Raw genomic sequence first — 27,032 nt, 5'->3', positions numbered from 1 at the left:
CTCTACAATAAATTCTATCTAAATTGGTTCAGTGTTTTACGCGTGTATCGATAACAGAGTTACTTTCGCATTTACAATATCAATGTAGATTTAACTATTATAATAATAAAATATCTTTATAGCACTTATTTAGATAACAATGAAAACATGTCGATATCCTTAGTATTTGTTATTACATATTAAATATTATAACTAAAAAAAATTGCATCATCTATATCACTTGGCTCATAATACTTCAAAACGATAAAGGAAATGGAATGATGGAAGTAGCTAGTGAGCCTAGGTAACGCTACCAATTTGCAAAGAACTCTTTATCTATGACAACTAGTCGCCCGCGGCTTCGCTAGAGTTTTAGGGTGTTGGTTATCATGTGATAGGCAGAAAAGTACACCATGTCCTTTCTTGGGATTCAAGTTTGCTTCATATCAAATTACGTCAAATTCAGTTTAGCAGTTTGGTCGTGAAAGAGCGACAAACAGACACATAGAGTTACTTTCACATTTATAATATAAAATATACATATAATAAATAAAATTTTAACAAAAAGAAAAACCGACTTCAAACAAAACACTATTTTAAAACAAATAAAAATGCACTAAAAATAGTAAAAATAATTGCATATTTTACATATTTTTAGAGTCCTCCTAGGTAAAATGAAATGAAAAATATTAGACTACTGAAAAGTCGATTTACGATTATATAATGTAGTTATAATTATTGGTATATTTGGAGCCGGTGTCAGCCACGGTGCCCTTGCCCCAACAATCAAAAGAAAGAAGCGATACGAGCCCCTTGATTGATCCAGTATATTATTGTGTAAAAGGTAATTTGTAAAAAACATATTTGTTAAAGTATTCTCGTATTGTTTTTGATAGATATACTGTAGGGTTTTATTGACTGAGACCGACTCCAAATATAACAATAATTATAATTTGACCCCACGGGAAGCACTACCTTTCAAACAAAAAAAAAATTATCAAAATCGGTCCACCCAGTAAAAAGTTATGAGGTAACAAACATAAAAAAAAAAAATACAGACGAATTGATAACCTCCTCCTTTTTGAAGTCGGTTGAAAATGATTCAAAAAATTATTCCCGATCAGTTCCAGAGAATTAATAACAAATTCATAAATTATAATTGCTAAAACACTCGAAGATATTTGATAACATAATTGAAAGCACCAATATTAAAAACAAATTAAAATTAATTTCATATTTCATTGTTTCTCTCACCTCCCAAGGCATTGGGACATTTGATGAAAAGGTTTTGTTAATATTGGATAAAGTTTATGACTAGTGGACACGCCTGGTGATCAATTTACACATCCGCCTGTACATATACATACATAATATAAATGAAGGTATAATAACCGCAAAATATTGATTTAATTATAATAGAACTAGATCGTCGGGATCAAATGACAGAATGGTTCAATAATATATGCAACTCTATCTTGCGTTTATCTAATGAACTAATGACAAGTCAATTATCATAACGTAATTGCAAGGTTATTTTAGGGTCAATAGCATAAGTTTAAAACGCGAAACAAATGATAATTAAATTAAATACACAATAAGAACTAGCGCGCACGGGTGATTTTTGTCACGGTGACTGGTTCGTCACTCTTGTCGAGTCCATGAATATGTATGGAGGTGCGCGCACGTTACGACGTAACGTGACAGTGACAGTTCACGTTAAAAAAGTTCTAACTAAGACAAAATATATAATCAAACCTATTACAATTAAATTCCATGTGTCTATGAATTACTAAACTAAAAAATGAGATGTATCAACGGACATCTGGATACAATTGGTGGTAGGACTTTGTGCAAGCCCGTATGGGTAGGTACCACCCATTCGTCATAAATAAATAACAGTACTTAGTATTGTTGTGTTCAGATTTGAAGGGAGAGTGAGCCAGGGTAACTACAGGCACAAGGGACATAACACCTTGGTTCCCAAGATTAGTGACACATTGACGATGTAAAGAATAGTTAATATTTCTTACAGCGTCATTGTCTATGGGTGATGGTGACCACCAACCTATACCATAAGAAAAAAAATACACAATAACTCGTCATATGCAAAACATTAAAAACATAACTAAATCTAAATTCAAATGTTGAGAAGAGTTCCAACTGTAACAAAACATTATAAAATAACATATGAATGCCAAGCGTCTATGAATTACTGAACTGAAAAACTAAAGGTAACTTTAAAAATCTCCGAGTTAAAATGACAACAAAAACTTAAATTATATATAAAACTGTATACAAGAGAGAGATATAAAGAGTAATAAAGGAAAGGTATCTTGGAGGGGGTTTGAGGTGGGCGGTAGGTAAGTGCCAAATGTAACAAAACATTATAAAATGAAACCTACTACAAAATAATTGCAAATGTCTATCTGCTCAATTGAAAAATGAGATGTATCTATGGACGTCCGGACACAATGTTCAAAATAATTCAATAACAATAACAAAATTGTTATAAAAAAATCCCATACAAATGAAATAGACACCAAAAAAATCCTTTAAATCCTACATATTATATAAAACTGAATACAATAGAGAGAGATAGAAGGAGCAATAAAGGGAAAGGTCTCTTGAAGGACGATTACAGACAGTTCACTCTACTGAAAGCTACAATACAAATACAATAAAAAACTAATACGTCCAAACAGTTGTTCCAGCCAGTAACATTGGCCCGTGTTTAAATAATTAATTCTAAGTCAAACTTCTTAGCGCAAATACTGGGCTCAAGTAGTCGGATTAAAAGATTAAAATAGCAATAGCATTGTTCACTCGTTTTTTAATCCTATTTAACCAATTATAAAAATAAAAACCTTAATTATGAGCAAACGGTAAATAATTATAACTTAAAATGGTTAAGATAAATATGTATATATAAAGATTTTGACTAAATCAAATCATATTGAAGCATTTATTGATTACAGCGAATTAGTGAATTTAAATTGTTTGTAAAAAATGCATTAATAAAAAACGCATACTATTCAATACAGGATAGAAAGTTGTTGAGCTAATACTTGTTGACTTCCACGCAGGATATATACATATGCAATTGTATTTAAGTAACATATTACAGTTATTAATTACAGGATATTTATCATGATTTTAATTTTTATTTAGAGGAGCTTGATATTTAGACATTATCTATGGTCTTATTAACTAGCATAACTTTATATTTTAAATTTGAAAGGGTAATTACTAAATTTCTTGCTGGATCTTATCAGTTGAAACTATATTCAAAACCAATGGTAGTTTCACTCAATATAGTTGTTAAAGGATTCAAAAGTGCTTGTAAAAAGCCTTATCGAATAAAGTATACCTAATTTGATTTAGATTTTGCTGGTTTAATATAAAAACACCTGCTGACACCGCATTTAAAAAAAAAATTAACTTACAGAAAAATTATTGTATTCACAATTTATTTTATATTTTCACAATTTCCTAGCTCTCCAAACTATGTACAATGAGATAATGTCATAGTAATAAATAATCTCGTCCAATCTGGATTATAGTAATAATCTGACCCTGGATTCATATCAGGAAAATAAATAGGAAGAGACTTACAGATAATCAAAGGATTACACCAAACTACAACATATTTTTAATTATCTTGTAAAAAATAGTACCTGTTGCACCAAAGTTTGAGAATCACTGCCCTTTGTTACTGTTTTGATTTTTTATATTTTATAAATTTCATTCATTCATCATTCTTTGTCAGACAAAATAAAAAGTATATTAAAAAAAAAAAAAAACTAAAATAGTTAAAAACAAATTAGCAATACTGGTATATCATTAACAAGTAATGAAATGTTAATTGCAGACATGTTTTTTTTCAAAGTTTTAAAACAATAGAATAATTACAGAACAATACAATAACAACATATATAATATATATAATACATATAAAAATAACATACATTCTAAATACAAAAAAGAAATCGCAACGGATAAACAAAAAAAAAAACTACACAAGTACTAGGAGCTCATAAATACGTAATAGGTAAGAGTCGAAAAATCTGACCAAATAAAGATGACCCAAAACAAATCCAGTATCTAACGAATATGTGCGCTATCAATAAAACCCGTTTATATTTATTACCATTTAAATACGTTTGTTTATGATTTCGATGGCCTCGAAGGTTACATATCAATAGATTGCCTACTTCAAAATACCTAACTTTCAAGGACGAAATCACACCAGCTGTTGCAAAATAATAACTGCGCAATTGTAAACGTAAAAACAATGTACACAGTAAATATATTCACGCTGTAATTCCTATTAATATATCAGTACATGTGTTATTCGAAATGAGAAATAGTCATTTCGTCATATTCGTGAATCAATTGTTTATTTACGTTCAACTTACCACTTAGATCTTCGATGGTATTCAGTTTTCTAGCCGCCATTCTCGCGGAATAATCACAATAACAGACAACTGAAGGTTTCTTTTCGATTTTCGCGATTTAAAATGAAAAGAAAATTAGATTTTTGCGTTGTTTTGTAACAAAAACAAACACGGCGAGCGTTTACGTGCGATCTTCTTTGTTTTATGTTTTGATTTTAGTTGACAGGAAAGCGCGCAACATTACATGCTACAAATATCTGACGATGCTTTCGACGAATTGGAAAGCAGTGCGTAATAATGTCCTGCAGCCATTGGATCAAATTTTGTAAACAAAAACTGGTGTTGTCACTTTAGGACTTCATTTTTTTTTAATAAAACGCAAAAAGGTTTTATCAACACACGCTTATAATAAAATAACTTAAAATAAAGAATTCTTATTTCAATTATTAAATAAAAACATTTAACAAGATCGAAGTCAATTTGACAACTAAAATCAATTATATTGACTAGTCTATATTGTAAAATTTAAAATATTGTTTTCTATTATTTGTAATGTACACAACGATTAAATGTTTAAATTAATTTTTATATTATAAAATAAAAAAATAGAAAAAAATTAAATATTTTTAAAATATGACAGCTATAATTCTGTAAAACTTATTTAAAGACTGCAACACATGTCTTTTCAAATAATTACTTGGATGTTGTCTATTCTTTTTTCTAATTTCGTCAAATTATTGAATAGTGATGACGTCCGTTCTTTGATCTTTTTAGTGGTTAAAATATAATTAAAATGAATGTAAATAGTGTAGAAGATGACCATAATTCTTCTGCTCTCGATGTGATCGAAAGTCCTCGGTGAGCTGAGTACTTTTTGTGTTAAAATTGTTAAATTCTGGCTCACCTGTCTGACAGCTGATTTTTAGCGCCAAAGTTAAAAGGCGCCAAATGTTTATAACGTGTCATTTTAATATTAGCATCTGAAATCGTGTGAATATTTAGAAATCTGTGCGTGTTTTAGGAAAAGGATGCGTTTAGACACCTCGGCGCGCAAATCTTGGAGTCTAATGGACCGAAAAACGGATACAGAAGTGAGTAAAGACGATACCTTCCCGCTTTTTTTGTCAACCACACCTTCGGCTAAAAATCGGTGTAAAACCTAATTATCGAGCACCCTGATCTAGTAAACGTCTAGAAGTTAAATATATTTGTGTCAAATGAACTTAATGGCGAAAGATTACTTATTGGGGCTCGATTTACGTGCTTAGTAAATTATTTCGTATCTACATTCTAAAATCGACGAAATGCTTCCCCATTCAACAGGCAGGCAGGTAGGTTTGCAGTATTTGAATATAGAATATATAAATTTAAAAGTAAATTTAATAATAAACCTTATTATATTGTACAGGGTAGTATATATATGATAGAAGTGTTTGGTGTTAGTCCTATGAAGCATATCCTCTGAACAATACCTTCATTTGTTTCTTTATTAATCCTAATGTAAGGATAGTTGGATAGCTCTAAGCATTTACTACTCTGTAAAGTGTTAATCTTTTAGTGTTAGACTAAGTGTAAAGCTTAATAATGGCCTGTTACTCCACCAATAATTATTAGTCAAGCTTTGTGCGACCTCTTCAGACAGAGTCGGATTTAAAGGTGTGGAGGCCCCGGGGCCACAAAGCAGTGAGGGCCCTAGACAAACAGAAGCCTGAACACCCTAATAATTATATTGTTATGAATTAATTAGTTTTTTTTATTTCAATCAGTAAGCTATGAATTGTTTCGTATTTGTATAGGTAAATTTTAAAATATTAAATAATAACATTTTTATAATTTGACTATTTGATTGATTGATTTGATTTTATTGAAAACTGTGGCCCCCTCTTATGTGGAGGCCCCAGGGCAGTTGCCCCTAAATACGGTCCTGTCTTCAGAGTAACAACAACCCACAAATTTTCTTTCATAGATTTGTTCCATTGTGTTACTGCTCAAAGATTTCATGAGCCAGTGTAACACAGGCACATGTCTAGGAACATAACACCTTTTCCTAGGTTCATAAGTAATGTATATAAACAAAACAATAGGTCGTAACTACTGAGCATCAAGTGACATCTTCTATACGAAATGAATTCGGTTATACAGTAACTAACCCACATATACTAATCAATTCAAAATATAATTTATTCAGATAGACTGTAAGTGTTTTTAAAACATTTTATGCACCTATATTATGTATAATACTATCTCCAGCTAGGAATGTAGATTCTACTGGAAAAAGCAAGAAGCTTAATAGTTACAAAATTTCTAACGTTTTAATAAAAGATATATTATAATTCAGAAGATAAAAACTATGTGTCTTTAAAGTATTAAGTAAAGTAACAGCCTGTAAATTTCTCACTGCTGGGATAAGACTTCTTCCATTAAGGAGAGGGTGTGGAACATAATTCCACCACGCTGTTCCAATGCGTGTTGTTAGAATGCACATGTGGCAGGATTTCGATGAAATTAGACACATGCAGGTTTCCCCACAATGTTTTCCTTCACAGACCACGAGATGAATTATTAACACAAATTAAGCACATATACATAGTGGTGTTTACCTGGGCTTGAACCCGCAATCATTGGTTAAGATGCACTGGTTCTAACCACTGGGCCATATCAGCTCTTTAAAGTATTAAACATAACAATATGTACAGGATTTGTGTAATAATCATTATACAAACATCACTATACGTACAGATTTCATCGTTTTGAATATATAGGATGACGATTATTGGTATACCAAATAACACTTTTTCCTTTTTGTTACACACACATGGATAACTTATTATTTACTATTATAATTACTATTATTAACAGATAATACAAGAATAAGTATCACATTTGCGATACAGAAATAAACATTTTTAAAAAAATTTCATTAAAGGAATACAATGTATGTCCACAGTACCTGTAGTTACACTGGCTCACTAACCATTTTATTACTTACACATTTTTAACTTTGCCGTTTCGTAAATACAAATCGTTTATAACAAAATACATTGGTAAAAAAGACATTATTCGATACAAGATTTTGTAGATGATAAAAAAGCGTGGAGTTAATACCTGTTGACTTACAGGCATTAGATTACATACATATATAATTGTATTCAACTAATTGTATTTTTCAAATGCCGAAAAAGAGTGACTACTGCGTTTCTTGCCGGTTCTTCTCGGTAGAATCTACTTTCCGAACCGGTGATAGCTTCACTTAATTGTTAAATGACGATTCAAAAGTGCTTGTAAAAGCCCAATTGGATAAAGTTTATTTTGATTACTGTTTGACGACAGAATACCTATATACATTTTGTTATGGTATAGATTGGCGGACGAGCATATGGGCCACCTGATCCTAAGTGGTCACCATCACCCATAGACAATGACGCTGTAAGATATATTAACTATTCCTTACATCGTCAATGCGCCACCAGCCTTGGGAACTAAGATGTTATGTCCCTTGTGCCTGTAGTTACACTGGCTCACTCACCCTTCAAACCGGAACACAACAATACTGAGTACTGTTGTTTGAAAAAATGACATGATAACCCAGTTATGTGAATTAATAATCTATAAATACAATAAAACTTCTATTACTTCTAGGTTTTACAAGAGATGGGTGTTAGTTTACTAGAGCCGGACGATGGAGAAAGTAACTGTGATCCCACGAATAATACCACAGTAAGTTTATTGATGATTTCGACTTAGCTTACTCGCTTTCATTACAAGAGTTACATATGACGACCTCCGTGGTCGAGTGGTGTGTACACCGGTTTTCATGGGTACGCCACTCCGAGGTCCCGGGTTCGATTCCCGGCCGAGTCGATGTAGATTACCATTAGTTTTCTATGTTGTCTTGGGTCTGGGTGTTTGTGGTACCGTCGTTACTTCTGATTCCCATAACACAAATGCTTCAGCTACTTACATTGGGATCAGAGTAATGTATGTGATGTTGTCTCATATTTATATTTATTTATATTTATATTACCTGACACTCACTTTACCTTTGCGAATATATTTTACCTTACCTTAACCCCCAATCATCATCCTGCCTTTATCCCAATATTATTTGGTATGGGCGTAGCATGCCTGCTTCCATACTTCTCTGTCAGACGTCATCTCACAAGTAACACTCTTTCCAACCATATCGTCTTTCACACAATCCATCCATCGTTTCCTTGGTCGTCCTCTACCTCTATATCCATCCACATCCATCAACCTTCCTCACGGCATGGTCCTCAAATATTTAAAATTCCAATAGCCGATAGTTACCTTTCTTATAACAAGCTATGTTTACTATATATTATTTACTATCGACCCGTCCAATCTTCGCACAGATGTAAAACTGATACTAAATATACTACAGAATTTATTCATTTACGACATCACATTACAAACATCTAAATTTGTCAGTGTTGCTCTACTATATTGTCCATGTATTATATACAGAAAGAACTCAAGACCTTCCTCACAATATGTTATACATTCCTCCGCATTACACGCCCATACCATGACAGCCGCCTTCCACATAACTTCTCGTCTATCGGTGTCACTTTCAAACTTCCTCTTATGTACTCATTCCTCACTCTATCCATTCGCGTGACACACATTCCTCTCAGCATTCTCATCTCCGTAACATGCAATGGTCTTTCAGTCCCTTTTGTACCTTAACCCACAATATAAACCTAAAATTGACGACCTCCATGGTCGAGTGGTGTGTACACCGGTTTTCATGGGTACGCCACTCTGAGGTCCCGGGTTCGATGTAGATTACCATTAGTTTTCTATGTTGTCTTGGGTCTGTTTGTTTGTGGTACCGTCGTTACTTCTGATTACATATATACAAATGCTTCAGCTACTTACATTGGGATCAATGTAATGTGTGTGATGTTGTCTCATATTATATTACTAAAATAAATATAGGAACTAAATCTATACCTCATAGCAAATTTCATCAAAATCGATTCAGTGGCTACGTGAAAGCGTGACGGTCGCACAGAGATACTTTTTCATATAATATCAGTTATGTAATTAGTAGTGTATACTACTAATTAATCATTAAGCAAGTGTTGATAAATAGATCAGGTGTATATGTCCTAATAAAATAACCGTCCAATAGCGAAATGGAATCTAGCACGAAGGGTTCCGTATCATATATATATAATATAAATAAATAAATAAATATGAGACAAATTCACATACATTACTCTGATCCCAATGTAAGTAGCTAAAGCACTTGTGATATGGAAATCAGAAGTAACAATACCACAAACACCCAGACCCGAGACAACATAGAAAACTAATAGTAATCTACATCGACTCGGCCAGGAATCGAACCCGGGACCTCAGAGTTGCGTACCCATGAAAACCGGCGTACACAACCACTCGACCATGGAGGTCGTCGTATATATAAAAACGACAAAAAAAACATGTTTGATGTATGGGAGTCCCATTTATTTTAGTATGTTTCTAGTATTTGATATAAGGGCAACAGAAATACATAATCTCTAACGCTCACGACATATTCCGTGCGTCTATCTTTAAAAATGGCATAACAATCACAACATAAATATATGTTCGACAGAAAATCATCTTCTGTAAAATTTCAATTGTCTAATTATCATGGTTCATGAGTAGCCTGGTAGACAGACGGACGGACAACGGAGTCTTAGGAATTGGGTCCTGTTTTACCCATAAATAACAGCCTGTAAATTTCCCACTGCTGGGCTAAGGCTCTTCAAATGATGAGAGGGTTTGGAACATATTCCAATGGGGGTTGGTGGAATACACATTAGGCAGAATTTCGATGAAATTAGACACATGCAGGTTTCCTCACGAAGTTTTCCTTCACCGCCGAGCACGAGATGAATTATTAACACAAATTAAGCTCATAGTGCTTTAGCTACTCACATTGGTATCAGAGTAATGTATGTGATGTTGTCCAATAGTATAGTTCTTTCTTGTAGTCGGAATATAGTATAGTTCTTTCTTCACCGTTCAAGGAATACTTTTCTTGGTCTGTTGTCAATACTCTTGAACGATATATATGTATATAATCATAGTATATGTTAGTTTGTATGTTATTTGTGTTTGAGTAATTTTATTTCTTTGATTTCAGCATAGACAACTCAAAAGGAAACGTGACATAGAAAATGTGAATCCAAACATATCCCGGGTGATTAGCCCCGCGGGGAAATCCAGTCCCGGACCGTCGAGAAAGAGTCCCAGGAGTTGTGATAAATGTATGTAAAGTAACTAGACTGCACAACAACAGCCTGTAAATTTCCCTCAGCTGGTTTAAGGTTTCCTCTCCTCTTGAGGAGGTTTGGAACATATTCCACCAGGCTGTTCCAATGTGGTAGAGTTTCTATGAAATTAGACACATCCAGGTTTCCTGATGATGTTTTCTTTCACCCCGAGAATGAATTATAAACACAAATTAAATTTACTTGGTGGTAGGGCTCTGTGCAAGCCCGTCTGGGTAGGTACCACCCACTCATCAGTTATTCTACCGCCAAACTACAGTACGCAGTATTGTTGTGTTCCGGTTTGAAGGCTGAGTCAGTGTAACTACAGGCACAAGGGACATATCATCTTAGTTCCCAAGGTTGGTGGCACATTGACGATGTGAGGAATAGTTAATATGTCTTACAGCGTCATTGTCTATGGGTGATGGTGACCACTTACCATCAGGTGGTCCATATGCTCGTCCGCCAATCTATACCTTAAAAAAATGAAGCACGTGAATATTAAGTTTTGTAGCTATTCGCTCAGCTTTAACTCGGCAAGTGTCTTAACAGAATTGTTTGATAAACCACACTATTCCAAACGTACAATAGGCTATTTGACAATGCGAAAAATAAATTGTGAATTGTTGTAATCAGTGTATATGAGTTTACAAATGGTTATTTACTAACGAAATTTGAAAATAATACTCAATTTATTCAAAAATCAATAAATAAAAATGAATTTTTTCAAACGTTTGTCACGTGACACGAAACGCTCCCGATCGGCCGGGCTTATGATGACGTCACTTTCTTGTAAACCTTGCTCTTCTATATGTACCACAGATTAAAATACAGCAAAGTGACGTCACCGACCCCATCGCAGCGCCATATTGTCCAAGTAGCGTTTTCGGCAAATATGTACTAGATATAAAAAAACACAACTTTTACTGGGTCCCTTAACCTCTACTAAGTAATATGAAATGGATTTTAAACACCAGTCAGATAGTCCTATTTAAATATGGAATTTTTAAAATGATATATTTCGGCAAATATGTTGGGTTCCTTAACCTCTACTAAGTAACCTCTACCAGTCAAATAGCCTGTTGTAACCGATACCTCTCCCTGGTTCCAGTGCCCCTGCATAGCCTGTTGTAACCGATATCTCTGCATGGTTCCAGTGCCCCTGACACAGAAATACTTTCTCATTTATAATATTAGTACAGATTATAAAAGTTTCATACCCATTTGCTTAGCTTTAATTCGACAATCGTCTTAACAGTACTATTTGATAAGGCACACAGTTCCAAACATGAAATTATAACCGGTATCTCTCCCTGGTTCCAGTGCCCCTGCAGCCGTCAGAGCATCTGCTGGACGCGACCCTGGGCAGCGCGTACCTGGTGGATGCGGAGACGCCCCTGGGCCAGTCGGTCAGCGCCGGCTACAAGCGCTCGGGTTGCGCGTACAGCGCCACCTCGACCGGCGGCAAGAAGCTCAACGACGTCCCACGTGAGTTGCGATCGCTCTGTCTCGCTCGCACGCGTGTGATGAGTGGCACAACATACATATATATAGTGAGTCCTTTGCGCTCGCTCCGTCTCGCTCGCACGTGTGCGATGAGTAGCACAACATACATATATATAGTGAGTCCTTTGCGCTCGCTCCGTCTCGCTCGCACGTGTGCGATGAGTAGCACAACATACATATATATAGTGAGTCCTTTGCGCTCGCTCCGTCTCGCTCGCACGTGTGCGATGAGTAGCACAACATACATATATATAGTGAGTCCTTTGCGCTCGCTCCGTCTCGCTCGCACGTGTGCGATGAGTAGCACAACATACATATATATAGTGAGTCCTTTGCGCTCGCTCCGTCTCGCTCGCACGTGTGTGATGAGTATATATAGCACAACATATATATATACATCTAAGTTGTGTCGTACTATATATATATATACATCGGCAAAATTCATTCGGCGAATATGATCTTTGCACAAACGTTATAACGTGTAATATCATATGACCTAATATATTCGTTAATTTGACGCGTCGATTTACATGCACTTGCTTTCTCTGACGCGGGAATCTATAACGACGAATAGCTTCGAATGGCGCGATAGGGAGCTATTTGTATTGGTTGTGTAAATCGGCAGTGATCGGTTTTATTTTCATTCCATTGCATTTTCCGATGCTACATCTAATTTGTATATATATGTCACCGTGAGATTCGGTAGATATATTATATGTATAGATAGAATAATGCATTAAACTGCAATCTTATGATAACATGTATGGTCGAGACGACCTCCGTGGTCGAGTGGTCTGTACACTGGTTTTCATGGGTACGCCACTCTGAGGTCCCGGGTTCGATTCCCGGCCGAGTCGATATAGATTACCATTAGTTTTCTATGTTGTCTTGTATCTGGGTGTTTGTGGTACCGTCGTTAGTTCTGATTTCCATAACACAAGTGCTTCAGCTACTTACATTGGGATCAGAGTAATGTATGTGATGTTGTCTCATATTTATTATTTTTTTTTTATTTATATATATACAGGGTTATTGGTAGCTCGACGTATATCCGCTAGGAGGTGATAGGGGTGAATTTTTGAAGCATTTTTGTCAAATTTTGAAAAAAGCTAAAAAACGTGATAACTCGAAAATGGTTCACTTTTGGATTATGCGTATGGGGGTTAAAATTATTGCAAATAGTCACCCCTACCACCTCCTAGCGGATGTACGTCGAGTTACCAATAACCCTGTTTGTATGACACCGTAAGATTACAAAATTCGGTAGATATATTAGAAAAAGAAAGAAAAAAACATTTATTGACATACACACATATAAAGAAAAAAAAATATACAAAAATGGATATAACAACAAGATAAACAGAGAATGATACAATAATAAAGAAAAATATATATAATGAATATAAAACTAGTCAAAAGGAGACAGCTCAGGCTTTGCGGGACTTTTATCCCTCTGCTGATTTTCAGCTGTCTCCCTTGTAGCCACGCAATGATGTTATAAACTTAAACGCAGCTTGATTATACATATAATCAAGCTGCGTTTAAGTTGTAGATAGAATAATGCATTGAATTGCATTATTATATATTATATTTCGTTAGATTACAATCTCTGGTCAGATTGTAATCTAACGAATTTTGTAATCTTACGGTGACATATATAGCCTGACTCCCTGTGAGAAGAAAGTTTAGAGTATATTTCACCAAACTGTTCCATGGCTGGTGGATTTACATGTGGTACAATATCGTTAAATTTAAACATGTAGGTTACCACACAATTATTTCCTTCACCAAGCTCGAGATGAATTATAAACTCAAATTAAGCACATGCATATTCATTAGGGCTTGCCTGTGTTTAAACCCACAGTCATCGGTTTACAATAAGCGTTCTAACCACTGGGCCATCTCTGCTCTTAATACAACAATGTTATGTACATTCGCAATAGCACAGATCACTGACAGAATCTGTGGTAATCATTTTTAAGGAAAACACTTCAACTTAGGGAACGGTGTGAGTTTCATTAAAATCTGTCGAGTTTCATATATATCTTGTATTGTTTCTAATTTAATTCACTTGGTGGTAGGGCTTTGTGCAAGCCAACCTGGGTAGGTACCACCCACTCATCAGATATTCTATCGCTAAACAACAGTACTCAGTATTGTTGTGTTCCGGTTTGAGTGAGTGAGCCAGTGTAACTACAGACACAAGGGACATAGCATCTTAGTTCCCAAGGTTGACGCATTGGCGATGTAATCATCATCATCATCATTATCAACAGCCTATTTTTGTCCACTGTTGGACATAGGCCTCTCCCAGTGCACGCCACTGTGGTCTTTCTCCGGCTACTCGCATCCAGCTCCTGCCTGCCGCCTTGCGTATATCGTCACTCCACCGTGCCTGAGGACGTCCTACACTACGTTTGCCGAGACGCGGTCTCCACTCTAGAACACGTTTTCCCCAACGGTTGTCGGTTCTACGACAAATATGACCAGCCCACTGCCACTTCAGCTTACTAATCCGGTGGGCTATGTCGATGACTTTGGTTCTTTGACGGATAACCTCATTTCTGATGCGATCCCTCAAAGAAACGCCGAGCATAGCCCTTTCCATAGCACGCTGAGCGACTTTAAGCTGGTGGACCAGCCTTGTCGTGAGTGTCCACGTTTCGGCTCCGTATGTCATGACGGGTAGGACGCACTGATTGAAGACTTTCGTCTTAAGGCACTGTGGGATCGACGATGTTAGGATTCGACGTAACTTCCCAAACGCTGCCCAACCCAGCTGAATTCTTCTATTCACCTCGTCCTCAAGGTTGTTTCTACCTAATCGCAGAGTCTGCCCGAGGTAGACATATTTTTGAACAACTTCGAGAACGGTACCGTGTATCGTAGTCGGTTTCGGTAGAACATGTTCATTGAACATGACCTTGGTTTTATCCAAGTTCATCCGTAGGCCGATACGCATAGAAGAATCAGCCAGCTCGTTCAGCATTTGTTGTAGGTCCTGCAGCGTTTCTGCCACGATGACGATGTCGTCTGCGAATCTCAAGTGAGAGATGTATTCGCCATTGATGTTAATGCCACGTCCTTTCCAGTTCAGCGTCTTGAACATATCCTCCATTGCATTAGTGAACAATTTGGGGGAAATAACGTCCCCTTGTCTCACTCCTCGATGCAATGGTATGGGATTTGTTTGCTGATTCTGTACTCGGACGGACATGGTGGCGGCTTCGTAGAGACATCTCATCACTTGGATGTATCGCCAATCAACTTGGCAACGCTGCAGGGACTCCAGAACAGCCCAGATTTCAACCGAGTCAAAGGCCTTCTCATAGTCCACGAATGCAAGACACAGGGGCCGATTATACTCATGGGACTTCTGTATAATCTGCCGCACTGTATGGATGTGGTCTATGGTGCCGTATCCGGTCCGAAACCCGGCCTGCTCCGGGGGTTGGAATTCGTCGAATCTTCGCGCAAGACGGTTCGTGATCACTCTTGAAAACAGCTTATAGACATGGCTCAGTAGGGATATGGGACGATAGTTCTTCAGCAGGGTTTTGTCTCCCTTTTTGAAGAACAGGACGACCACACTCCTACTCCACGCCTCCGGAGTTCTCCCTTCGAAGAGGACAGAGTTAAAAAGCGTCTGAAGTTCCCTAAGTACCGGTTTACCTCCCGCTTTTAATAGCTCTGTGGTAACGCCGTCCTCTCCAGGGGCTTTTCCATTTTTAAGCTGTCCAAGAGCAGTCTCGATTTCGCCAATACTGACTTCAGGCAGGTCTTCGGAGAAATGGCGTGTTAATGTAGCTCTAGGATCCTCATTTTCGGGATCAGGTCGAGATGCATGCGATGCGTATAACCGGCCGTAGAAGTCCTCTACTTCCGAAAGTACTGCCGGCTTAGAAGAAACGACTTCTCATCTTAGACCCCCGATTCTGCTCAATAGCTCTTTTTATTGCAAGAGTATTGGAGCACCGGAGGTCGTGTCGTACGCGCCTGCTGATCTCTTGGTTTAATTGCCGTTTCTCTGACGAAGTGACAGGTGGGTTTTCACGTCGTTTCTTCATGAGCCCCAAAGTCTCTTCCGAAAGGTTCGACTTCCTGCCCTTACGCTGCATGCCACAATATCTCGTGCCTTCTTCCCTGAGAATTCGAACTACATTTTCGAGGTTCTGGTTTACGTCCGTTGTGGTTTCCACGGCAGCAAATCGGTTCTCCAGGATTGACTGGAATGTTTCAGATCCCGCAATGGTTTGGAGCAGCTTTGGTCGGAGCGTGGACTTCATCAGACGGGCGCGCTCGGCCTTAAAATTGATATTCAGAGAGCCTCGGAGGAGTCGGTGATCACTACCGGTATTGAACCTGTTAATCACTGAGACGTCTCTGAATATATGCCTCTTGTCCGTCATTATGAAGTCGATCTCGTTTTTCGTCATAGTGTCGGGGCTTTGCCACGTCCACTTCCTTTGCGGCTGCTTCTTGAAGAAGGAGTTCATCAAGAAGAGCCCCTCCCGTTCGAGGAAGTTGACAAGCATTTGCCCCCTATGATTCCTGCTTCCAAGTCCATGGGGTCCTACTACCGATTCGCTGCAGTTCTGTACTCCCACTTTAGCGTTGAAGTCCCCCATGACAACGTTGTAGTGGGTTATCGTGGTGAAGTGGAGGGCCCTCGATATGTCATCGAATAATTCTTCCACTTCATCGTCCGAGTGTGTCGAGGTCGGTGCGTACGCTTGCACCACCTTGAGGCTGTACCTCTCGGTGAGCTTTATAATGAGGTACGCTACCCTGTTCGACACACTGGAGATTTCCACCACGTTGTCAACTAGGGACTTATTTACCAGAAACCCAACGCCACCTTGGGATTGTTGGTCACCCTCTCGGAAGTACATTAGGTGGCCTGATTCGAGGGTTACGGTGTCCTCTCCCTCTCTACGGACTTCACATAGCCCTAATATGTGCCACCTAATTTTCCCAAGTTCTACCTCAAGTTGCGCTAGATGCGAGTCAAGCCGTAGCGTGCGTCCGTTGTACGTCGCAAGGGTCAGTCGGTTGTGGTGGCCTCCCGTAGCCCGGTGATTCTTAGCACCCCCCGTCCCGCCGTTACCATCGTCGCCACCATGACGAGGAATAGCGGGGCTGCCGGGAACTGGGGGCCGTGGCTTGCGTGTGTGCTGTATGTGGAGGTTGTGCCCATAATCGCCACGCTGGGCAGGCGGGTTGGCGATCGCAGGGCGTAGCTTCTCGCACCGGTGACGCTGCTGCCCGTCACCGGCCTGTGGTATTTAGCTACGCCTATTATGTTGATGGTTATACCGCCATCAGTCGGTCGCCAGAGCCTCGTTTGCTGGTCGGCAGGATGCACCACGGGCAGGTGAGGTTGGCTTGGGGCACTAAGGTGTAGTTTGCGCCCCCTTACATCCCATGCGATGTAAGGAATAGTTGATATATCTTACAGCGTCATTGTCTATGGCTCGTTCGCTAACCTATTTTGTTATTATTCAGGTCCATCAGAGGAGCCCGTGAGCGTGTCCGGAGCCCCGGCGTCTAGCAGAGACACGTTCTCCATGCTGCCAGACGAACTGGTCCTGTCGGTGCTCCGCTGGCTGCCCAAGCGAGCCCTGGCGCACTGCGCCCTCGTCTGCAAGCGGTGAGCCAGGAGATCTCCACAGCTTACAATGTGCTATCTCATCAACTCACATTCGACGAATAGTAGATGAATGTTATTTGAATATTTAATTATTAAAACTTCCAGTGATTCTAGTGATAACAGACAACTAATTGATAACATCTTATATTGAAAAAAAAGTAAAGTAACAGCCTGTAAATTTCCCACTGCTGAGATAAGGCCTCCTCTTCGATTAAGGAGAGGGTTTGGGACATATTCCACCACGCTGTTCCAATGCGGGTTGGTGGAATGCACATGTGGCAGAATTTCTATGAAATTGGTCACATGCAGGTTTCCTCACGATGTTTTCCTTCATCGCTGAGCACGAGATGAATTATAAAGACAAATTAAGCACATATATAAAGTGGTGCTTGCCCGGAATTGAACCCGCAATCATCGGTTAAGATGCACGCGTTCTAACCACTTGGCCAAAATTCTGTATAAATTATTTATTAAGTAACAGTTATATGTATAATTAATACATCAACATTAATTTAAAATGTAATGTCGCACAAAAATAATATACGACAGAGAAAGACTGAGAGGACAGAAAGAGAGGGAAAGATCGCCAAAGAGATGCTTCTTGTAAAATTTCTGCCAGGCGATCTATCAGACAGCTCTCTAAACAGACGATGGAATCTAGACCGATGTGTTATCTATATTTTGACGACCATGGTCGAGTGTGTACACCGGTTTCCATGGGTACGCCACTCCGAGGTCCCGGGTTCGTCCGGCCGAGTCGATGTAGATTACCATTAGTTGTCTACGTCGTCTCGGGTCTGGGTGTTTGTGCCGTCGTTACTTCTGATCTTCCATAACACAAGTGCGTTAGCTACTCACATTGGGATCAGAGTAATCAAATCAATCAAAATAAACTTTATTCAAGTAGGCTTCTATAAGCACTTTTGAATCGTCATTTTACAATTAAGTGAAGCTACCACCGGTTCGGAAAGTAGATTCTACCGAGAAGAACCGGCAAGAAACCCAGTAGTTACTCTTTTTTAACATTTAAAAAATACAACGTCATGTTAATTAAATACAATTATTTCAATTTTATGTGATGTTGTCTCATATTTATTTATTTATTTATTTATCGCAGGCTATACAGACTGGCCTGCGACGAGACGCTCTGGCAGAGGCTGGATTTGGGCAACAAGACCCTGGCGAAGGACGCCCTGGGCAGGATACTGGCCAGGAAACCCGTCGTCGTCAGGCTCGCCAGCTCGGAGGTGCGTACGATAGGCCATTTGACTGGTTTTATAAACCGATTTTATATTATTTAGTAGAAGTTAAGGGACCCAGTAAAAGTTGTGTTTTTTATTTCTAGTACATATTTGCCGAAAAATATCAGATTTCAAATTAATTATTAAAATAGCGCGCGAAAACGCTACTTGGACAATATGGCGCTGCAATGGTGTCGGTGACGTCACTTGCCTGTATTTTAATCTGTGGTATATATAGTATGCAAACAAGGTTATCAAGCAAGTGACGTCATCATAAGCCCGGCCAATCAGGAGCGTTTTGTGTCACGTGACAAACTTTTGAAAAATAAAAACATTTTTATGGGTTTTTGAATAAATTAAGTATTATTTTCAAGTTTCGTCAGTAAACAACATTTCTGAACTCATAATATACACTGATTACAATCAATAATCATTGACACTTTATTTTTCGCATTGTCAAATTCGAAATTCTTAGGTGTTTTGGTATTTTTCTTTATTCCTTTTTGTATTCATATATCATGTAACATATATGTGGAACTTAAGTGAGTCTAAGTGGGCGTTAACGACTGCACCACAGTTTTGTACCGTCGCAGTTATCGTTCACGGCTTGTTTTCCTTTTGTTAATGCCTCCCCCCCCCCCAGATCGGTGCGTGGTCCCCGGCGGCGCCCCCCCCCTCGCGCGTGCAGTACCTGGACTTGAGCATGTGCTCGTTGGACTCGCGCACGCTGGAGCAAGCACTGCTCGCCTGCCCCGCGCTGCGCAAGCTCAGCCTCGAAAGCGTCGCGCTCACTGCGCACGCGCAGCGCCTCCTCGGTACGCGACACGCGGCGCCAGAGCGGGACGGCTGCGACTAGTGCGGCCTCGCTCACTCTCGGACGGCTGTGACTATAGTTTGTTCGCGTTAATGCAGTGAGTTGTCATTTCACTCCGCCCCCTGACCAATCAAATCTTTTTTAACAGCAGCGTGAAGGTGTATGCATATTTGTGTTAAAATACCAACAAATTATATTTGTTTTAAAGACTGAGTATAATTAATTTAAAAAATACACGTTAAAATAAAAAATCGAATCGGGGTGTTTAATCAACAAAATTCTTAACACTATATACAATCGTTTGCGAATCTTGCCATCGCGATGTAGAAATTTACATATTTTGACATAACGTCATCTAGTAGCTATAGATTATATTAATTATTACGTGTACAGCTTGAATAAATTAAATATAGATATATAAATTATAAAAATATCAGTTAATAATTAATTGAATGTGAACTTGACTTTGTGATTTGAAAAGATTTGATTGGTCAAAGGGGGCGGAGTCAGGCCGGTAAACAATGACAACTCACTGCATTCTTAACGCGAACAGACTATAGTGCGGTCTCGCTCACACTCCCGGTCTGTGACTATAGTGCGGTCTCGCTCACACTCCCGCTGTGTTTCAGGCCGGTGCGCGAGTCTGGAGACGCTCAACCTCACGATGGCGCAGGGGCTGACCGCCGAGGGGCTGTCGTGCGTGCTGCAGGGCTGCGCGGGGTGAGGCATTCGACGAGGTGTGAGCGCCGGCGCTTCGCCCCCCAGTGACGTCACTCGCGTTGCAGGCTCCAGTCGCTGAACGTGTCCTGGTGCAACCTGAGCGAGGCAGCGCTACGTGTGTTAGTGACGCAACTCCCGACGAAGCTGCAGCGACTGAATGTGAGCGGTGCGAGGCTGCTGACGGACGACAGTGAGTGTCGCGTGCCTAAAGTAAAGTAAAGTAAAGTAACAGCCCGTCTTCCTTTAAGGAGAGTGTTTGGAACATATTCCACCACGCTGTTCCAATGCGGTTTGGTGGAATGCACATGTGGCAGAATTTCGATGAAATTAGACACATGCAGGTTTCCTCACGATGTTTTCCTTCACCGCCGAGCACGAGATGAATTATAAACACAAATTAAGCACATATATATAGTGGTGCTTGCCTGGGTTTGAACTCACGATCATCGGTTAAGATTCACGCGTTCTAACCACTGGGCCATCTCAGCTCTACGTCCGACGTGCCTAATAACAACTAAACTAACCGCGGTCCGCAGTGGTGTCGGCTCTGGTGGCGCGATGCCCTCGTCTCCTGGACCTAGATGTGTCAGACTGCTCCCGCCTGGGCGTGGCGTCGCTGACGTCACTCCTGTCGCTCACCCGCTTAGAGCACCTGGCACTCAGCCGCTGCTACCTGCTGCCGCCCCACTCGCTCATGTACGTACCACCCCCCCCCCACACCAGTGTTGCCAACATTATTTTTTGGAAGATCGTGTCATAACATGCCAGTGTTGCGAACATTATTTTTTGGAATATCGTGTCATAACATGCGAGTGTTGCGAACTTTATTTTTTGGAAGATCGTGTCATAACATGCGAGTGTTGCCAACTTTATTTTTTGGAAGATCGTGTCATAACATGCCAGTGTTGCCAACTTTATTTTTTGGAAGATCGTGTCATAACATGCCACCTTCTCAAAGGGAGAGGAGGCCTTTAGCCCAGCAGTGGGAATTTACAGGCTGTTGTTGTTGTTTGTTTGTTTTGTACATCATACAAGAGCCAAAAAGGTCGTATAAATACGATTTAAATCGTACGGTTGGCAACGCTGCCACACACGCGAGTCTCACCCGCCACTCGCCTTGCAGGCAGCTGAGCGGCATGACGTCGCTGCAATACCTCGAAGTCTGGGGGATGCTGCAAAGCGGCTCCCTCAACACGCTGCGGAAGGCTCTACCCGCAATACAGCTCAACCAGTTCATGTTCAGGTACGTTGATATGGTGACCACACACCGTTACACAATTGGTCAATGGGCATCTGATGGTAAGTGGTCACATCACACCACATCACCAACCTAGGAGCTAGGATGTTACGTGCCTGTGCCTGTAGTTACACTGGCTCACTCAGACTCCAAACCGGAACACAATGAGTACCACCCAGTCAGACTCCCACAGAGCCATCCCGCTCAGTGAACGAGGATATGACGACGTTACATAATGGACGAGTCAATGGGCGTCCGATGGTAAGTGGTCACCGCCGCCCAGACATTGGCCATTTCTCACATTACACCACATTTGGGAACTAAGAGCTTATGTCCCTTGTGTTTGAGGATACACTTGCTCACTCACCTTTCAAACTGGAATCTAATTATTGTTTGTGGAAGAATCTGATGAGTGGGGGATACACAGTCGGCCTTACACAGAGCCGTCTTAGTCAGTCAACGAGGATGTGACGACAAGAGCGACGACATATATGGGTACCGTTACACAATGGACGAGTCAATAGGCATCCGATGGTAAGTGGTCACTGCACACCACATCACCAACCTAGGAGCTAAGATGTTACGTCCCTTGTGCCTGTAGTTACACAACAATACGTCTGGTGAGTACCACCCAGTAGACTCCCACAGAGCCATCCCACTCAGTGAACGAGGATATGACGACATATGTGTCGGTCTGTGCCCTCCTGTGCTGTGCGCCCTGTGCTGTGCGCCCTGTGCTGTGGGGCCGGAGACCATAACGCGTCCCTGTTGCAGCGCCATCGCTCGGCCCACCATCGGCACACGACGGACTTCCATCTGGGGCCTCCGCACGAGAGACTGATAGAGATATATATCGTAGTGTAAATATTTATTGTAATTAAGCGAAATAAATCTTTGAATCGATAATAAACTCTTCATTTTGTACGGAACCCTTTCTATTCGACCCCTCTCCCCCCTCCCGGTGTTGTTGAAGAGAAGTGTCTTCGAAGTTCTACGTTAGAGTTGGTAAGACTGTCAGAATGTACATTATGACCTGTCTTAACATCTAATATATTATGTTACGAGAGTAACCTTAGCCTTCAATACGGTGTTATGACATTTGATTCTATATCACAATTTATATCACATTACTATTGTAATTAATTGATCAATAACACTGCAACATAAAAAAAAATCAATGATATCCCGAGTGGTTATTTGTATGCCTAATAAAGAAAAGAAAATATATTTAGATATCACGTCCCAGAACAATAATAACCGTAACTTTCGTTACATACGATTATAGTCTTACTTTTCGCTGCACTTAGTTGAGGTTAGTCCTAAAATTGTATCATTGATTTGTACAAAAGTTATCAAAAAATTTTTTACTCATAAATCTACAAAATGCTGCACATTCCAGTAACGATAAGATTCTGTAGTTCAAGGTAATAGAGTTCTACTTGAGGTAGAGGTACTCAGGGTCGGATTTAAAGGTCTGGAGGCCCCCGGGCCACAAAGCAGTGGGGGCCCTAGACAAACAGAAGCGTGAACAACCTAATAATTATGTATATTATTATGAATTAATTACTTTTTTTATTCCAATCAGTAAGCTATGCTTTAATTACTTTGTATCGGTAACTTTTAAAATATTAAGTAGTAACATTATTATAATTTGATTATATCTCGGTACTAGTTAACTCGTTGAAAACTGATGTGGCCCCCACTCATGTGGAGGCCCCAGGACAGTTGCCCTCCCCTAAATACGGCCCTGGAGGTACTTACTGATGAAAAAAGGACAACCACATTTGATTAGTAAATCAGAATTAAATTACCTTGTTAGAGATTTAAATAAATAAAAACCTAAAATATTAGGAACAAGATTAAAACAGTAGAATCTATAGCAAACTGGAGTCAACATTACAACTTATCTTTTTATGGGCCACCTGATGGAGAGTGGTAACCATCACCCAAAGACAATGACGCTGTAAGAAATATTAACCATTCCCAATTCACCAACCTTGGGAACTAAGATGTTATGTCCCTTGTGCCTGTAGTTACACTGGCTCGCTCACCCTTCAAACAGGAACACAACAATACTGCGTACTGTTGTTTGGCGGTAGAATAACTGATGAGTGGGTGGTACCTACCCAGACGGGCTTGCACATAGCCCTACCACCAAGTAAAAGTCGAAAATATTATATTACTTTAGCTACCTTTTATTCAAAAAAATATGGATAAGTGTTCTGCAATAATATTCATGGATTAATGTCAGGATTAGGTCACAAGCATATATCAAAAGAGTGGAGATTGTTTGCAGAAACTAAGTTTGAAGGCTGTTTTACTCCATAACGGTGAAATGCTTCCATATTTGCCGGTAGCTTAATTAGCCTAGGCTAAGTGAGGCAAAAATTAAAGAAAATATTTTCATCGGTGTTGGCATGAGAAAATTGGTCAATGATCGTGCTTTTTATGGAACCTCAGATGGATTGAAAAAATGCTTCGTCGGCTTTTGTCGACGTCACAAATTTTTATCTCTAAAATCACAAATCACCGGATATTCATGAAAAAAATAATCGGATGCTGGATGCATATCACTTTACACTGCCATTAAGTCTTTTTCCTGAAAACACGGGTTCAGTAAGTGATGAGCACGGTGAGAGATTTCAACAAGAAATTGCAGATTACGAGAAGCCTTACCAAGGTAGCCATGGTTGCTGACGTCTTTTGGAAGCCTTCAGAGAGAAACTGTCACTACTGACTATAATAGAACAGCTAATCGTTTGAAAAAATGTTTTTTTAATGTAGAATAACACTTTATATACTTTTTTTTCACAAAATCGTGAAAAAAAAGTATATAAAATTATAATTATGCAAAAAGCTTCATCAAAAGTATCTCGCCTCATCTACTGGTGACAGGAGGGTTCGTTTGCCCAGAGGATCGGAATTGCGATTCAACGGGGAAATGCTGCTAGCATTCTCGCCACCATTCCACGCGGTCAAGATTTATACAGTAACTAGTTTTAGTTCATATTTGTATATATATATATTTAAGAATTTAATGTGTTGTTAATTCTTATGTTAATAAATGTTAATGAAATATCTCGATAATGACCCATGATACGCTATAACTTAATGCCTTATATGTAGACCAAAAAGGTTCTTGTAAAAAAATTGCGAACCTCATCGGATAGTCGAGTTATTGTAACAAATTACATCCCTTTTTTCAAGATGGCTTAAGCGTCCCGAAAATCTTGGTTCAAAAACTAAGTTAAGCTTTACTAGGTATCTCATACGACATTAAAACTTACCTAAAATTAGAAGAAAAACATGTTGTAATTGACAATTTATTTTAAATATTTTTAGGATGTTGCATTTTGATTTATTTTGAAAAAAAAAATCGTGATAACTCAAAAATGGTTCCTTTGTGTATTATGCGTTACCCATATTACCACCTAACGGGAATACGTCAGATTATCATTAACCCTGTATATTTAGATTCCTTTACACTACAACTATCTAGAATAAAATAAAAATAAAACGAAACTGTACTTTACAGGCAAGTGACGTCACCTACCCCATTACAGCACCATATTGTCCAAGTAACATTTTCGCGCTCTATTTAAATATGGAATTTTTAATTTAAAACAAAAAACAACTTTTACTGAATAATATAAAATGGATTTTAAAAACCAGTCAAATAACATATATATAATATATTATCACGTATAAAAAAAATGTTTTTTAAGTCGTTTATTTGGGCCACATCTTCCAAAAAGTCGATCAGCGAAGTCCAGCAAAGATATGTTTACTAATAAGATAAAACTAAAATAAAAAAATAAAATTAAAAAAGCATTTATTTCATCAATATGTACATAACCTATAATTGATTTATAACGCATTCATTTCATACTTCGCGATAAAAGTCCTGATCTGTTTAGCTCGTACTTGTATCTTCAAACCGTCATCAATCACCGTCCCAGCATCAGAGCTGGCTCGGGGCACTGAGTTAAAATTATTATACTCCAAATTAAAACTCTCAGCGAACTCATTCTCAACTCTCCAACGCCACTTTTCGACATCACCCAACCACTGATTAGCAGCTAGAGTTGTCTCTTTTATCGATACAATTTTGAAGCTATTAAAAACTTTCGACAAATCGATTTCTATCGTCGAATCATTCGATTTATCGATATAATTCTCGATTCTTAATAGTAACGTGTCTCTCGTCCACGGTTCTAGAGTTAACAGGTGCAATCCATCAGGCAGTGCTTTCATACCCTTGAAACAGTTATCCAATTTCATCCAAGCATCAAAATTGATATCATCCGCGTTCGATACAAACGCTATCGGTTGTAAATGGGTTTGTATCACGAGTTTCCTTTCAGATATCACCTCCCTAGCGTTATTGGGGTTAATGTTTAGCAATTTATGGCGCCCTCGCATAACCAGCCCTTTGCCTTCCGCTACTTCATCTAACGCTTCTCCTACACCAAAGGCGTCATCATGGAGTAATCTTCGATGCAGCATCAATTCAATATTCCCTTCCTCTAAGGACGTTCCGCCTTCAGATCGATCCGTTAATATCGATATTTTCGTCTTATCATCTTGTATCGATATTTTATTCGTAACTGGGTAGTAGTTACCGGCGATCGGTTCTTCCAGGGTCAGGTTCCACTGCGGACGCTCGTTCAACTTGCGTTTCAGCATCTGCCTTCCATTGGAATCCGTGTAGAATTCGCCATTGTTGACTATATTGGTGTCGTACCTTACGATGTATTCTTTACCGATTTTGTCTTCTATCGGTATTGGACCGACAACAAAATCATGAACAAAATAATTCAATCCGCTGTATATTCTGAGCACGCTCGCTGCGTTCTCTTTTGTTTCAGCGCGGTACTCCTGAACGATCGGCCCTTTAATGGTACCACTGTTTCTGTAGGTCAGCGCGTAGGGTACCGTCGTTTGCGGTCTGAAGATGTAAGCGCCGGACGAGCGTAGGGATGTGTTTGTGTTGTTACCATAGCAACCGGTCCAGTAGTGTAGCTGCACCTTTAGATTTGTCGTTCGGTCTGGAAGGATCATGTGTGTGACACCGGTGTTATCGATTCGTATCTTCATGAACTGAAAATGTTAAGATTTTAATTAGTTATAATTTAACTTAGGATCTATCTAAGACTAAATTAATAAATAAATCTTATTATTCATTAAAAGAGTATTTTTTAGAAAGA

General features: G+C 39.1%; 3 protein-coding genes across 3 annotated transcripts in view; 1 reads left to right on the top strand and 2 right to left on the bottom strand.

Annotated features, from left to right (window-relative positions):
- LOC124542278 (BCL2/adenovirus E1B 19 kDa protein-interacting protein 3) overlaps nucleotides 1-4,687 on the bottom strand; it is a 46,925-nt gene extending 42,238 nt beyond the window's left edge. Inside the window, exon 1 of the mRNA XM_047120239.1 lies at nucleotides 4,395-4,687. Within this exon, the coding sequence (XP_046976195.1) occupies nucleotides 4,395-4,434 (40 nt within the window). The 5' untranslated portion in view covers nucleotides 4,435-4,687. The remainder of the gene's footprint in view (nucleotides 1-4,394) is intronic.
- Nucleotides 4,688-5,042: 355 nt separating this feature from the next.
- Nucleotides 5,043-22,749, top strand: LOC124542277 (S-phase kinase-associated protein 2-like). Its single transcript, XM_047120238.1, has 13 exons — nucleotides 5,043-5,231; nucleotides 5,395-5,464; nucleotides 8,013-8,090; nucleotides 10,528-10,651; nucleotides 11,981-12,145; nucleotides 17,669-17,813; nucleotides 18,931-19,060; nucleotides 19,698-19,869; nucleotides 20,498-20,588; nucleotides 20,654-20,778; nucleotides 21,125-21,284; nucleotides 21,712-21,831; nucleotides 22,600-22,749. The coding sequence occupies exons 1-13, from the start codon at nucleotides 5,167-5,169 to the stop codon at nucleotides 22,664-22,666; spliced, it is 1,512 nt and encodes a 503-aa protein (XP_046976194.1). The 5' UTR covers nucleotides 5,043-5,166; the 3' UTR covers nucleotides 22,667-22,749.
- Nucleotides 22,750-25,692: 2,943 nt separating this feature from the next.
- The window catches only part of LOC124542090 (lysosomal alpha-mannosidase-like), a 32,241-nt gene continuing 30,901 nt past the window's right edge, over nucleotides 25,693-27,032 (bottom strand). The window contains exon 16 of the mRNA XM_047120023.1: nucleotides 25,693-26,925. Coding sequence (XP_046975979.1) covers nucleotides 25,693-26,925 — 1,233 coding nt within the window. The remainder of the gene's footprint in view (nucleotides 26,926-27,032) is intronic.

Source organism: Vanessa cardui, chromosome 30, assembly GCF_905220365.1.
Source record: "Vanessa cardui chromosome 30, ilVanCard2.1, whole genome shotgun sequence".
Lineage (NCBI taxonomy): Eukaryota > Metazoa > Arthropoda > Insecta > Lepidoptera > Nymphalidae > Vanessa > Vanessa cardui.
This window is presented reverse-complemented; position numbering and strand designations above follow the sequence as displayed.

Bases quoted from the DNA above. Each gene is read 5' to 3' on its own strand.
- LOC124542277 (XM_047120238.1), top strand. From the start codon at position 5,167: ATGAATGTAAATAGTGTAGAAGATGACCATAATTCTTCTGCTCTCGAT. The intron at 10,652-11,980 runs GTATGTAAAGTA...CCCTGGTTCCAG, and splicing joins TCCCAGGAGTTGTGATAAAT to TGCCCCTGCAGCCGTCAGAG. The intron at 20,779-21,124 runs GTGAGTGTCGCG...CGCGGTCCGCAG, and splicing joins GAGGCTGCTGACGGACGACA to TGGTGTCGGCTCTGGTGGCG.